Raw genomic sequence first — 15,473 nt, forward strand, 5'->3', positions numbered from 1 at the left:
ATAGACTGAATATGAGCCAGCAGTGTGACTTGGTGGCTAAAAAGGCATATGGGATTTGAGGCTGTATCTAAAGAAGTATGTTGTCCAGATTACACAAGGTGATGGTACCGCTGTAGACTGCTCTGGAGTGCATCCAGAGAAGGGTAACAAAAATGGTAAGGTTTGGAGACCAAGACATATGAGGAAAGGTTGAAAGAGGTTGGTCTGCTTAGCATGGAAAAGATAACTAAGAGGTGATTTGATAGCCATATTCAAGTACCTGAAGGTCTGTCACATGGAGGCTGGAGCAGAATAGTTTTCTGTTTATTTATTTATTTAGATTCCCAAGGGCTCTGGGAGGTTTACATAAAACAGTTTAGAACGTTTACATAGAACAATATCAATATAACAATAACATACCAACTCCAGAGGGTAGGAGCAGAACCAATGTAATGAAATTAATTCAAAAGAAATTCCAGCTAAACATCTGGAAGAAGTTCTTGACAGTTAAGAGCAGTTCCTCAGTGGAACAGGCTTCCTTGGGAGATGGGAGGTTCTCCTTCCTTGAAAGTTTTTAAGTAGATAGCCAACTCACAGAAATGCTGATTCTTTGAATTTAGACAGATAAGTGGCTGGATTGGGTCCATACTTGGCTCTTGTGGCTCTTTCTTGCATGCCCAGGAAAATGCTGATCATCACTTTGGGGTCGGGAGGCATATTTAATCCAGGGCAGACTTCCCAGGGGTTCTGGTGGTTTTTCTAGGGGGGAGGGGGCATCATTTGGGCATGGAATCAGGGTCATTGTGGGTGGGCAGGCAATTGTGAATTTCCTGCATTTTGCAGGGGATTGGCCTAGATGACCCTGGAGGTCCCTTCCAACTCTATGATTCTATGAAATCCAAAGGAAATTTGGAAAGCATAGTGTCTAAGATCCAGCCTAAGGTCAGATGTAGGGAAATCAGCCCAGAATATAGGCTGCAGGGCCTGTGACTACATACACCTTGCTTCCACAAAGTCTCTCCCTTGTTGGCTGCTTTTAAGCATCTTGTTTAACATGTGCCATCCTCCGCAGCCCTGCTCCTACAAAGAAACCTCTTAGCTATTAATATGGAACTGTTGCTTTGCTGTCAACTTAGTACTACACCTTCTGTCTTGCTGTTCCCTCCTTGTCTTCTTCCTGCTGTTCCTGAATTTCTGGTGACCAGGGAGGTAAACTGATCAGCGGATGACTCTCTGTTGCCAACGCAGAGCTGAGGGGGCATTGCACAGTTACTTGGCTGCAGATCATGTAATCATGGGCGACTTCAATTTCCCAGATGTGTGCTGGGAAACAAACTCTGCGAAGCGTCCTCAGTCATGCAACTTTCTGACCTGCCTGGCTGACAATTTCATTTATCAAATGGTAGATGAACCCACAAGAGGTTCAGCCATATTGGACTTAATACTGACCAACAGGCAAGAGTTGGTGGATGAGGTGAAGGAGGTGGGGCGGGGGCAAGGAAGGTTGTAGCCAGACGCAGATGTTGGATTTTCGTAGGGCAAACTTTAATAAACTCAGAGACATGATGAGCGTCATACCATGGACGAGAATGCTGGAAGGGAAGGGAGCATGTGAAGGGTGGGCGCTACTCAAACAAGAGCTATTGCATGCTCAATCCATGACTATCCCAGAAAGACGAAAACACGCCAAGGGCTCTAAGAAGCTTATTTGGATGAACAGGGAACTTCAAGAGGAACTAAGAAAGAAAAGGAAATGGAGGGAAGGACAGAGCTCTAAAGAAGAGTACCTACAGGTTACTAGGCACTGTAGATCGATCATCAGAAAGGCTGAGAGTGAGCTAAGATTGGCCAGGGAAGCCCATTGTAACAAGCAGAGAAAGCAGAAAGGCTCAACGCATATTTTACATCTGTTTTTTCCCACAGGTCAACGGGTTTAGGCACATCTAGAGATGGCAGTAGCCAAGAGATAGTGTCTGGCTGGCAGGTTGACATGGATAGAGAGGTTGTCGAGAGGCATTTAGCTACACTGGATGAGTTCAAATCCCCTGGTCCGGATGAAATGCACCCGAGAGTGCTCAAAGAACTTTCCAGAGAACTTGCACAGCCCTTGTCCATCATCTTCAGAACCTCTTAAAGAACTAGAGATGTCCCGGAGGACTGGAAGAGAGCAAACGTTATTCCGATCTTCAAAAAAGGGAGGAAGGATGACCTGGGAAACTACAGACCAGTGACTCTGACCTCTGTTGTGGGGAAGATAATGGAGAAAATATTAAAGGGAGCGATCTGCAAACATCTGGAGGACAATTTGGTGATCCAAGGAAGTCAGCATGGATTTGTCTCCAACAGGTCCTGTCAGGCCAATCTGATTTCCTTTTTTGACTAAGTAACAGGTTTGCTGGATCGTGGAAATTCGGTTGATGTCGTTTACTTGGATTTTAGTAAAACTTTTGACAAGATTCCCCATGATATTCTGATGGATAAATTGAAGGACTGCAATCTGGATTTTCAGATTGGTTAGAGAACCGCACTCAAAGAGTTGTTGTCAATGGTGTTTCATTAGACTGGAGAGAGGTGAGTAGCGGGGTACCTCAGGGCTCGGTGCTCGGTCTGGTACTTTCTAACATATTTATCAAATACTCTGGAAGATAGAGACAGAGTTCAATGAGATCTGGACACAATGGAAAAATGGGCAAATGAGAACAAGATGCAATTTAATAAAGATAAGTGTAAAGTTCTGCATCTGGGTCAGAAAAATGAAAACCATGCCTACTGGATGGGGGATACGCTTCTAGGTAGCACTGTGTGTGAACGAGACCTTGGGGTACTTGTGGATTGTAAACTAAACATGAGCAGGCAGTGTGATGCAGCGGTAAAAAAGGCAAATGCCATTTTGGGCTGTATCAACAGGGGCATCACATCAAAATCACACGATGTCATAGTCCCGTTGTATACGGCACTGGTCAGACCACACCTGGAGTACTGTGTGCAGTTCTGGAGGCCTCACTTCAAGAAGGACGTAGATAAAATTGAAAGGGTACAGAGGAGAGCGACAAAGATGATCTGGGGCCAAGGGACCAAGCCCTATGAAGATAGGTTGAGGGACTTGGGAATGTTCAGCCTGGAGAAAAGGAGGTTGAGAGGGGACATGATAGCCCTCTTTAAGTATTTGAAAGGTTGTCACTTGGAGGAGGGCAGGATGCTGTTTCTGTTAGCTGCAGAGGAAAGGACACGCATTAATGGGTTTAAACTTCAAGTACAACGATATAGGCTAGATATCAGGAAACAAATTTTCACAGTCAGAGTAGTTCAGCAGTGGAATAGGCTGCCTAAGGAGGTGGTGAGCTCCCCCTCATTGGCAGTCTTCAAGCAAAGGTTGGATACACACTTGTCTTGGATGCTTTAGGATGCTTAGGGCTGATCCTGCGTTGAGCAGGGGGTTGGACTAGATGGCCTGTATGGCCCCTTCCAACTCTATGATTCTATGATCATAGAATCATAGAATCATAGAATTGGAAGGGGTCTCCTGGGTCATCTAGTCCAACCCCCTGCACTATGCAAGACACTCACATCCCAATCGCTCATCTACTGGCCACAGGCTCACATAGGTATGGGGATACCGGTCTGTAATAACATATTTATGTGACCTTGTGGCCAGTATTATATAATTATTATACTAGAAAATAAGCCTGCTTTACCCGCCCCCCCGTGGCGTGGCCTACCTGTGCCGCTGCCGCCTGTGCCGCTGCCACCGCTGTCTCCACCGCCAGTGCTGCCGGGTCCTCCACCCCCGGCTCCGCCAGCTCAGCCACCGCTGCCGCGCTCCAGCCCCACCGGTGCCGGGCCTCCTGGAGCTGGGTCCGCTGGGCGCGGCTTGCTTTCCAGGGCGGCGTCGATGTGTCTTCTTGGCAGCCATGGCCGCAGGCGGTGGCGCCGCTGGATTCCCCGAGGGGCTGACATGCCCTCTCGAAGGGGAAGCAGGTAATGGTGGCGGGCGGCCGAATGCAATTGGTCAGTCTGGCGGCAAGGAACTAATTGCCCAATCCGATTGGCCCCTCCGATTGTCAGTCCGGGGGGGAAGGGGCCTATGGGCACCCTTCCTCATCCCGGACAGGGCCCGCCAACGGAGGCCTGTTTTATTTAATCCGCTCCGCGGTTAAAGCTATAAGGTTTAAATTCTCAATACTGATAAAATTGATATACCAAAGACTCGGAGTCACTGATGAAATCTCACTGAAAACAGATATTACCTGGATTCCGTTTTGACAGGTCCTACAGAATAAAGAGATAAGGAAAACTACAAAAAAAGGACATTTTTCTTTCTTTTATTAATATATTTTATTGTATTGCCATTGGATAGGTCTGTTTCTCTCTCTTTCTTATACTCTTGTATGCAAGGCAAAATTCTAACAACTCGTGCGGTCATCCTGACACTCTTATGCTTGTGTTAATGCTGCGAGGTCATATTCTTTCTCTGGCTAGGCCTCTAGCTAAGACGTCCAAGGATGCAACGTGAATAAGGTAGGGAGGAGAGAACGCAAGGCCTTACAGTTTGCAAGGACTCAATTGGATCTCACGACTTTTGGCCTAAAACCAGCTCACCTCCAGCTGTTTCTTTTTCTGCCCAGGCGCTGCACAGCCCTTCCTGCCCTTTTCTAAGACACGTCCTTTCACTCTGACCCGAAGGGTGCTTTGCTGCTGCTGCTGCTGCTCTGGGAACTGGGGAGAGCCCCTTCCACCGGGCCTGTCCACTTGCTTGCGTTGCCTAAAGGCCAGGCAGGAGACCTGAAATCGTTGCCCCGCGAGGTAGCCTGGCTGGGTGGCGGCGGGGAGGGGCTTGCCGGGCTGCCGCACAGGCAGATGGCAGCAGAAGCTGCAGCGGGGCCATCGCGGCGCTTCTCCCAGGCAACGGGCGCTGCAGTCTGCAGCTGGCCGGGCTCGTCGCATCTCGTCGGAGCAGCCGCCGCTGGGCCTCGGGGCCGCGGCTTGTGGCGCGTCTGACTTCCGGAGCTTCCGCTGCGGCCGGCCCTCGGCTCGTTCGCCTGGCGACCCCGCGGCAGCCGCGGCTTTCACGATGCTCGCCGGCCCCGCCGCCGCCTCCGCCGCCTCCCGCGCTGCCCTGAGGCTCTGCTAGGCGGCCGCGGCATGGACGGTGCTCTGGCGACGACCTCCGCGGATGCTCTCAGCGCCCTGCGGCCAGGCATGCTGACTGATGGGCGAGGACGCAGACGCACGGGGAATGAAGCACGGCTTTCTTCGGAACCACAATGATGTGACTGAAGGTAAGGCGGATGCTGCCCCAATAGGTCTTCTGCTCTTAATTGCTCGTGCGGTCTAAGCAAAAGCGGCAACAACAAAAAGATCCCGTGTTGAACTATGTCCGATAGAATGAGAAAGCATTTCCTGCCTAACAGATGCTGCTGCTGCTGCAGCCCCTGCCTTCCCAGGCTCCTGGAAGCAGGCGGAAGGCATGGGACACTTTGACTAGCTGGGAGCACAGTGATGAAGGTGGTGGACCGCAGCACCGCCGGGCTAGCAGGTCACCTGGAAGGAAAACAGAATTGTCTGTGTCGATATGTCTGAGCTATAAATTGCATGGGATCTGAGAGAAGAGGCCGGCCTCTTCCGTCTCAGTCCTACTGTCTGCTTGGGTGGTGGGCTGGGAGGGGCTTGCTGGGATGCAGCACAGGCAGATGTGAAAACCCTGCAAGGATATTGGAGGTTTATAGTGAACACATTAATCCCTCAGATGAGATGAGCAGTGGCCAATGGGGAGCTCTTGGAAAGATCGTCGTCTTAAAATAAGCTGCCTCAAGCAACTTTATTAGCATGAATGATCCCCAAGGTGACCACCCTTGTGTGTGCCTCAAGATCACCTACTGTGCTTGTAGAATCTTCTGGAAGCTGGCGTTGTGCACATCCAGGCCCCTTGGCAGCCGTTGGATCATGCTGCCTCCAGAAATGTTGCCAAATTGTTGGCAGTCAGCACAGATCGTGTTGCACCAAGCAGCAGGACGAGGAGAAAGAAAGAGGGGAATCTCTCAGCCTTCTGCTTTTACATTCCCTTGGCTGGCTGGATGCTTGTGTCGGTTTGTGATCTGTCCTGCCTGAGATCCATTTTTGTCTGTGCATGGAAATGTTTGTACAGCAGATGTCAATGTCATTTCCTTTTTGAGTTGCACACGATGGCCAGAGAGAACTGCAGTGTGCTGCCCTCGACATGCAGCTCTGCACATCATGTAGGTGGCTGCAACTGGAATGGGAACTGAATTGTGCCAGCCTGGAAGGAGGTGACACTTTGGCCAATGCATTTCACATGGGCAACAATGTCAATATGAGGGGCTATTATCAGGAGACGGCGTGCACCTCACAAGGGACGAAAAAAGTATTTTTGGGAGGACCTTTGCACACCTGGTGAAGAGGGCTTTAAACTAGACACAATGGGGGAGCGAGACGTAAATTCAGAACTTGGTGTGATGGCAAGATCTGAACATGAGACGATCTCAAATCCACAGGGAATGTTACATAAGCAGGGAACTACCAGCTTACAAGGAAGTTGAAAAACCAAAACCATGAGGCACAGAAAGGATGGACTATTATTATTATTATTATTATTATTATTATTATTATTATTATTATTATTATTATTATTATTATTATTTAATTTTTAGACCGCCCTTCTCCCAATAGGTCTCAGGGCGGTTTACAACATAAATAGTTAAAACACAATAAAATGATGTCTCTACACTATGATGTCTCTACACCAATGCACAGAGTATAGGAAACAAGCAGGAGGAACTAGTAGTTGTAATAGAGGAAGGGGGCTATGACCTAATAGGAATCACAGAAACTTGGTGGGATAATGCTCACAATTGGAATACTAAAATTGAGGGGTACAATCTCTTCAGAAGGGACAGACAAGAAAAGAAGGGGGGAGGTGTAGCAATATATGTTAGGAATTGTGAAGAAATACAGGTACCCGAGCATGAAAGTTCAGTTGAGTGTATTTGGGTAAATATAAAAGGAGTAGGAAATGAGAGTGGTATTATTGTGGGGGTCTGCTATAGACCACCAAGCCAGTCAGAGGACTAGAATGACAAGTGGAGTACCCCAATGACGAGTATTGAGTGACAAGTGGAGTACCCCAAGGATCTGTCCTGGGGTCTGTGTTGTTCAACATATTTATGAATGATTTGGATGAGGGATTAGAGGGGGTACTTATTAAATTTGCAAATGATGCTAAACTGGGAGGGGTAGCAAACAAAACAGAAGACAGAATCATAATATAGGATGATCTTGACAGGCTCGAGAAGCGGGCTAAACGGAATAAAATTAAGATCAATAGGAACAAATGTAAAGTTCTAAATTTAGGTAGGAAAAACCAAAAACACCAATATAAGATGGGGGAGACTTGTCTTGGCAGTAGCATGCGCGAAAAGGATCTAGGAGTCTTAGTAGACCATACATTGAACTTGAGTCAGCAGTGTGACTCAGTGGCTAAAAAGGCAAATGGGATTTTGGGCTGTATCAAATGGCTGTATCGTGTCCAGATTACGGGAGGTGATGGTACCGCTTTACTCTGCTGTGGTTTGGCCTCACTTGGAGTACTGTGTTCAGTTTTGGGCATCCCAATTGAAGAGGGATGTTGACAAACTGGAACATGTCCAGAGGAGGGCAACAAAGATGGTGAGGGGTTTGGAGAAGAAGAAGAAGAAGAAGAGTTGGTTCTTATATGCCGCTTTTCCCTACCCGAAGGAGGCTCAAAGCGGCTTACAGTCGCCTTCCCATTCCTCCCCCCACAACAGACACCCTGTGGGGTGGGTGAGGCTGAGAGAGCCCTGATATCACTGCCCGGTCAGAACAGTTTTATCAGCACCGTGGCGAGCCCAAGGTCACCCAGCTGGCTGCATGTGGGGGAGCGCAGAATCGAACCTGGCTTGCCAGATTAGAAGTCCGCACTCCTAACCACTACACCAAACTGGCTCTCAGTTTGGTGAGACGAACACGTATGAAGAAAGGTTGGGGGAGCTTGGTCTGTTTAGCCTAGAGAGGAGACGACTGAGAGGGGATCTGATAACCATCTTCAAGTATTTAAAAGGATGTCATATGGAGGATGGAGCAGAATTGTTCTCTCTTGCCCCAGAGGGACAGACCAGAATGAATGGGATGAAATTCTTTCAAAAGAAATTCCACCTAAACATCCGGAAGAAGTTCCTGACAGAGCGGTTTCTCAGTGGAACAGGCTTCCTCAGGAGGTGGTGGGTTCTCCATCTCTGGAAATTTTTAAACAGCCTTCTGACGGAGAGGCTGATTCTGTGAAGGCAAAGGGGTGGCAGGTTACAGTGGATGAGCGATAGAGTTGTGAGTGTCCTGCATAGTGCAGGGGGTTGGACTAGATGACCCACGAGGTCCTTTCCAACTCTATTATTCTATGATTCTATAAACTGCAGCTTATCCCTCAGAAGACAGATACTGTGGACACTTCTCATTTATTGAGCAGTCTGAGCATGCTGCTGACTCATGCTTTGGTGGTGGCTTGTGTGTCAACTGTGTTTATTTGCAAAATGTAGTTCCCTTTTCCTTAAGAGTCCTCTAGAGCAGTGGTCCCCAACCCCCAGGCCGCGGCCTGGTGCCAGGCCGTGAAGGCCTCGGTGCCAGGCCGCGGCTCCCTCTTCCCCCGGCAAGCCTCTCTTCCCCCCCCTCCCGCAGCAAGAAGCTCGCCACGCCGCGAGCAAATCGGCCGAAGTGGCCGATTACCTTGCAGCCCGGCAAGCTTCTTGCATTGGGAGGAGGGGGGGGGGAGAGAGGCTTGCCGGGCCATAAGCTTATCAGCTGTTTCAGCAGCCGATTTCCTGGCGGCCTGGTGGGGCGGGGAGAGGGAGCCGGGCCGCCCTTTTCCCCCACTCTGTCACAGCGGTCCGCGGCAGCCGGAAGGTTGTGGACCGCTGCTCTAGAGGGGGAGGAGAGAGAGCATAGACACATACCCATTTCCTTAGTACTCCACCCCAACAACCAGGAGTAGTCTGTCTGTAGGCTTCTTGTTTAGTTTGCATCTCTTCTTTTAAAAACAAGACAGTTAATTTGAGAATATTTTAAATCCTCATTTGAATATACATGTTTCAAGTCTCTACTACTGACCTGTATGGTTATTTGCACTCTTAAATCTTTTTGAAAGAGAATTTATGGGATGCAAAAGACAAGGCTCAGTTATTTTAATGGGAAAAGAGCCAGAAAAAGAATGGGGAATGCTGGCTCTATCCTTTTTTCCCATCATTACCTAACTGAAAGAAAGATTTTGTCCAGAGCTGATGAAGAAAAGTTTACAACTGGTGTGAATACTAATCAACTGACTTAATTTGACATTTAGGGTTGATTTTGACAGAGGTGAGGGGAATTATTCATGCAGAGGCATAAGCACCCAAAACGGAATTGAGGCTTTTGAACTCTGGTGCTGGAGAAGACTCTTGCGAGTCCCTTGGACTGCAAGGCGAACAAACCGGTCAGTCCTAGAGGAGATCAGCCCTGCCTGCTCCTTAGAAGGCCAGATCCTGAAGATGAAACTCAAATACTTTGGCCACCTCATGAGAAGGAAGGACTCCCTGGAGAAGAGCCTAATGCTGGGAGAGATCGAGGGCAAAAGAAGAAGGGGACGACAGAGTGGCTGGATGGAGTCACTGACGCAGTAGGTGCAAACTTAAATGGACTCCGGGGAATGGTAGAGGACAGGAAAGCCTGGAGGATCGTTGTCCAGGGGGTCGCGATGGGTCGGACACGACTTCGCACCACCACCAGCAACAGTTTATTAATCAGCCATAGGCCATATCAAATAAATTAACAATATACAAAATCATTTAAAATCAAGACATAAAACTGATAAGTTCATGAAGAGTTTAAAAGTTGTCAGTTTAGTTCCTACATAGTAATAAAAATTGCACAGATAAAAAGGACCCATAATTATTGGGTTTTAATCCTAATTGCAATTTGGACCTGATTTTCCTAACAGCGAGAGGAAACAGTGCCACTCTACTGGTAACGTGGGCATCGATATCAGACAGTAGAAAAATCACATATTCAGTTTTTGAGAGGCCTAAGGTGGGTAGGGAGTATTCTTTTGATAAACTTGCCTCTTGGTTCATCAAAGTGCGTGAGGTCTTCTATGCAGGTGAATTCAGATAGGGAGAGATGCGAGAACTGACCACTACACACTGCTATAGGTAGAGATTGGAACCTTAGATGGGTAAATGCCATCCTGAGCGTTAAAGATGGCAAACTCTCCAGATACGATAATCTGCAGTGGATTCTCTTGAAATGTTTGAAAAGAGGGACAGCTCTGGACTGAGCAATTATATCAACATCTAATACTGCGTCCATTTGATAGATCCATTTCCAGAGCTCCTTCACTGAGCTTCCAGACCTTATTATTTACTAGGCACTGTAGATCAATCATCAGAAAGGCCAAAGCTGAGAGTGAGCTAAGATTGGCCAGGGAAGCCCATTGTAACAAGAAAAGATTTTTCAGTTATGTGAGGAGCAAACGTAAAGTAAAGGAGGCAATAGGCCCACTGTTGGGTGCGGATGGACAAACTCTAATGGAGGATGCAGAGAAAGCAGAAAGGCTTAGTGCCTATTTTACATCTGTTTTTTCCCACAGGTCAAAGTGTCTAGGCACATCTAGAGATGGCCATAGCCAAAGGACAGTGTCTGGGTGGCAGGTTAACATGGATAGAGAGGTTGTCGAGAGGCATTTAGCTGCACTGGATGAGTTCAAATCCCCTTGTCCGGATGAAATGCACCCGAGAGTACTCAAAGAACTTTCCAGAGAACTTGCACAGCCCTTGTCCATCATCTTCAGGACCTCTTTAAGGACTGGAGATGTCCCGGAGGACTGGAAGAGAGCAAACGTTATTCCGATCTTCAAAAAAGGGAGGAAGGATGACCCGGGAAACTACAGACCAGTGAGTCTGACCTCTGTTGTCGGGAAGATAATGGAGCAGATATTAAAGGGAGCGATCTGCAAACATCTGGTGGACAATTTGGTGATCCAAGGAAGTCAGCATGGATTTGTCTCCAACATGTCCTGCCAGACCAACCTAGTTTTCTTTTTTGACCAAGTAACAGGTTTGCTGGATCGGGGAAATTCGGTTGATGTCATTTACTTGGATTTTAGTAAAGCTTTTGACAAGATTCCCCATGATGTTCTGATGGATAAGTTGAAGGACTGCAATCTGGATTTTCATATAGTTAGGTGGATAGGGAATTGGTTAGAGAACCGCACTCAAAGAGTTGTTGTCAATGGTGTTTCATCAGACTGGAGAGAGGTGAGTAGCGGGGTACCTCAGGGCTTGGTGCTCGCCCTGGTACTTTTTAACATATTTATTAATGAAGAGAGACAAAGTTCAACGAGAGCTGAACACAATGGAAAAATGGGCAAATGAGAACAAGATGCAATTTAATAAAGATAAATGTAAAGTTCTACATCTGGGTCAGAAAAATGAAAAGCATGCCTACTGGATGGGGGATACGCTTCTAGGTAACACTGTGTGTGAACGAGACCTTGGGGTACTTGTGGATTGTAAACTAAACATGAGCAGGCAGTGTGATGCAGCGGTAAAAAAGGCGAATGCCATTTTGGGCTGTATCAACAGAGGCATCACATCAAAATAACTAGATGTCATAGTCCCATTGTATACGGCACTGGTCAGACCACACCTGGAGTACTGTGTGCGGTTCTGGAGGCTTCACTTCAAGAAGGACGTCGATAAAATTGAAAGGGTACAGAGGAGAGCAACGAACATGATCTGGGGCCAAGGGACCAAGCCCTATGAAGATAAGTTGAGGGACTTAGGAATGTTCAGCCTGGAGAAAAGGAGGTTGAGAGGGGACATGATAGCCCTCTAAGTATTTGAAAGGTTGTCACTTGGAGGAGGGCAGGATGCTGTTCCCGTTGGCTGCAGAGGAGAGGACACGCAGTAATGGGTTTAAACTTCAGGTACAACGATATAGGCTAGATATCAGGAAAAAGTTTTTCACAGTCAGAGTAGTTCAGCAGTGGAATAGGCTGCCTAAGGAGGTGGTGAACTCCCCCTCACTGGCAGTCTTCAAGCAAAGGTTGGATACACACTTTTCTTGGATGCTTTAGGATGCTAGGGCTAATCCTGCGTTGAGCAGGGGGTTGGACTAGATGGCCTGCATGACCCCTTCCAACTCTATGATTCTATGATTCTATGTTTAGATTGTCTGGAATAGAGTAATGTGAGACAATACTATTTATGTACGCTAGATGGATTCTATCGCTAATGGAAGTGAGCTTTAAGTTTAGACTGCTGACAACATCAGAATTCTTCCATGTACATTTCAGCCAGTATTTCATGGTGATTAGGTTGACCCGTGCTTTTATGGATGGTAGTCCCAGTTCAGCCCTCATAAGAGCCACTGGAGATCCTTTAGGAAGTGCTAAAATCCTGCTCATAAAGAGGTTCTGGATTTTTTCTAGGTTGTTAATCACTTGCTCATTCCCAAATCTCTGCACCATGTAGTATGGAAGATATTACTTTGCTGCCAAATAGTTTAATAGCGGGGTTAACCAAGCAGCCTCCTTTTGAGAAGGAGAATTTAACAATAGCCCCCATACTCCTCAGGACATACTCCTCAGGACTCTCAAACTGGACAGGTGTGCCTTCTATGCTAATGTTTCGCTAAATGTTATACGTAGGTATTTATAGGAGCTGCACTGTTCTATCAGTGTACCCAGGATACTCCAGGAAAAAATTTTTGGCCGTTTCCTGAAGAACATCACCTTGGTTTTAAGATAATTTATAGACAGGCCCAGATCTTTGCAGTATAAGCCTAGGTTGTCCAAAAGTCTCTTTAGCCCTATTCTAGTCAGTGATATCAACACCATACCATCAGCATACAGGAGGATGGAAATCTGGGTCTGGCACATACCAGGTGCCATAAACTGGGGGCCCTCCAACTTTCCTACCACATCATTTATAGGTTGAACAGCAGAGGCGCCATCACACATCCCTGTTTTACTCCCTTATTAACAGGGATTTCCTCAGAGCACCTGAATTCCCTACCTTAATCTTGACCATGGTGTTTTGGTGGAGTTGTCTCATTAGATACACTAAACATGGATCCAGCTGGAGATTCAGGAGTTTCTGCTAGAGTATGTTCCTGTCCAATGATTCAAAGGCTGCAGAAAGGTTGACAAAAGCCACAAATAGTGCCTTTGTTGGACCCTTCATAGCAGTAGCAGCCAAGTGATAGAGTGTTTGACAATGTTCAATTGTGGAATGCCGCTTCTTAAAACCCAACTGTCATGAGCTCAAGATATTATCTTCCACCCAGTACTCCAATTTCTTCCTCAGATAGCTGCCATATAATTTAGAAGCTACAGGCAGCAGGCTAATTGGTCGATAGTTCTGCAGATCGGACCTATCACCTTTTTTTAAAATAGGGACTATGATGCTGGAGGTCCATCCTTGGGGAAGTTTGCCTGTATCTTTGATTTGGGTAAAGAGTGAAACATCACTGAAACATTTATAACATTCAGAAGGGATCAAATCCTCCCCAGGCGATTTATTGGAAGGGAGTGCTCTTATCAATGATTTGATCTCATCTTCTGCTACTGGTGGCCAGCGTTCCCCTAACTTGGAAAGCTCCATAGTGGCTATGTCCATCTTACCCCCTTCAAATACCTTAGAATAGTGTCAAGCCACTCTGTTGCCTGGACTGAGTGCCAGATCCCTGGATCCTGAGGAGATCATTCCCAGAAAAGTGTTTCGTTTTTATCTTTAACTGCCTCCTGTAACTTAGTCCAAAATTGCTGAGAGTGTTTTTTTTTCTTCCTAGCCTAAAGCTCTTTATATTTTTGTTTGGTCCGCCTTAATTGGGCTACTGACCCATTCACAATAATGATAATGATAATGATAATGATAATGATAATGATAATGATAATGATAATGATAATGATAATGATAATGATAATGATAATGATAATGATAATGATAATAATAACAACAACAACAACAACAACAATAATAATAAACCTTTATTGGCATAACAATAAGAGGCAAGTACAGCCAAGCAGGGTAAAATTATAATAGAATAAAATAAGCTAATATTATAGACTAAAATACAGTGAAATAACTGATTAAAACATCTTAATTCTGGCTTGATAAACAGCCATTAAAAATTCAGCTACACACAATGTGGTCTCTGCAGAAAGATCATTAAGCAGAAACTGGAGTGTAGCTTCATCATTTACTAGACCTCTGGGACAAAGTAGAGGATCCAGAAGTTTACTGCAAAGACTCACATGAAGTTCACAATCTAAAATAATATGTGAGGTTGAATCGGGACAGTTTGCAGAACACGGACACAATCTTTCCCTCCTTGGGACATGCTGGTATCTTCCTGCAAGGACACTTGAGGGAAGACAACTCATTCTTGCCAGCATGAAAACTCTATGGAGGGATGGATTAGTAAGATTATAAAAATAATTAACAATTTCCCCTTGATTTATTCGAATCCCCAGGGCAGCAGGTTGTTCTGGAAACATTTTGGACTGTTCGGCCACCACTAATCTTTGTTTCAGAAAATTAAAGATTTCAGACTCATTAAACATAAGGAAAAAATCTGTTGAGAATCCTAGTTCTACAATTTTAGATTCAATACTGAGTAACCATGAGCAGCATTGTGGGTCCATCTTTAAGTAAAAGAGTAAGATATGTGACTCCACTCTGAAAATTATTTTAAGCCAAAATTTAAAAATTATCAGCCAGGCCTTAGTTTCTAAAAAATGTTGGCCAAACTCAGCACACAGCACACTATAGGGCACACACATGGGAGCACCAAGAATTTAATGGAAGGTTCCCTGAATCCCTTCTATCTTCCTATTGAAAGCCTTTACCCAAATTGGAATACCATAAAACAACTGGGATACAGTTTTAGCATTAAAGATTCTTATGGCCGCTGGAACAAATTGGTTGCCTTCCAAAAAATAAAAATGTTTATTCAAAGACCGGTCCCGGTGGGTAGACCATTTAAGGTTATAACTGAATGTAATGCCTAAGTAACTAATATAATAACAGGGGTATTGCACGGGAGCCAGCCTTTGGGGGGTGCCCATTGATCTGATCAAAATTCTGGACCAAGTCAGACAAATACAAATTAAAAAGACGTGGGGCAAGAACACAGCCTTGTTCCACTCCTTTCGTAACAGGCACTTTGGCAGTTAAGTGGCCCTGAGCAGAATATTTAACTTGACATGCAGTGCCAGTATGGCGTTTCCTTAGTAGAAACAGTAAGCGTGGATCAATATTAAGGTGCTTCAGCTTTTCCCAAAGGGCCTCCCTTGGGACTGAGTCAAAGGCATTTTTCAGATCCATGCATGCAACGAATTTTTTGTTTTTTGTTCCGAGATTCATGTATCTATCTAAAGTGGATTTTCCCTTGGAAAAACCAATTTGTTCTGGGCCAATAGTTCCCAAAGA

The 15,473-nt window shown here is 46.0% G+C and overlaps 1 protein-coding gene across 7 annotated transcripts in view; it reads left to right on the top strand.

Moving 5' to 3' along the window:
- The first annotated feature begins 4,716 nt into the window (after positions 1-4,716).
- Positions 4,717-15,473, top strand: part of PPP2R2C (protein phosphatase 2 regulatory subunit Bgamma) — a 208,899-nt gene continuing 198,142 nt past the window's right edge. For 3 of the 7 annotated variants that reach the window (XM_077301539.1, XM_077301544.1, XM_077301542.1), the window contains exon 1: positions 4,719-5,258. Coding sequence is in view for 1 of the 7 variants with exons in the window: in XM_077301542.1 (XP_077157657.1) it covers positions 5,189-5,258 (70 nt within the window). In the remaining 6 variants the exon portion in view is untranslated. Of the gene's footprint in view, positions 5,259-15,473 lie in introns of all 7 variants that reach the window. The other 4 variants (XM_077301541.1, XM_077301540.1, XM_077301538.1 and 1 more) reach the window with 3 other exon arrangements.

The sequence above is a fragment of the Paroedura picta genome, chromosome 10 (genome assembly GCF_049243985.1).
Source record: "Paroedura picta isolate Pp20150507F chromosome 10, Ppicta_v3.0, whole genome shotgun sequence".
Lineage (NCBI taxonomy): Eukaryota > Metazoa > Chordata > Lepidosauria > Squamata > Gekkonidae > Paroedura > Paroedura picta.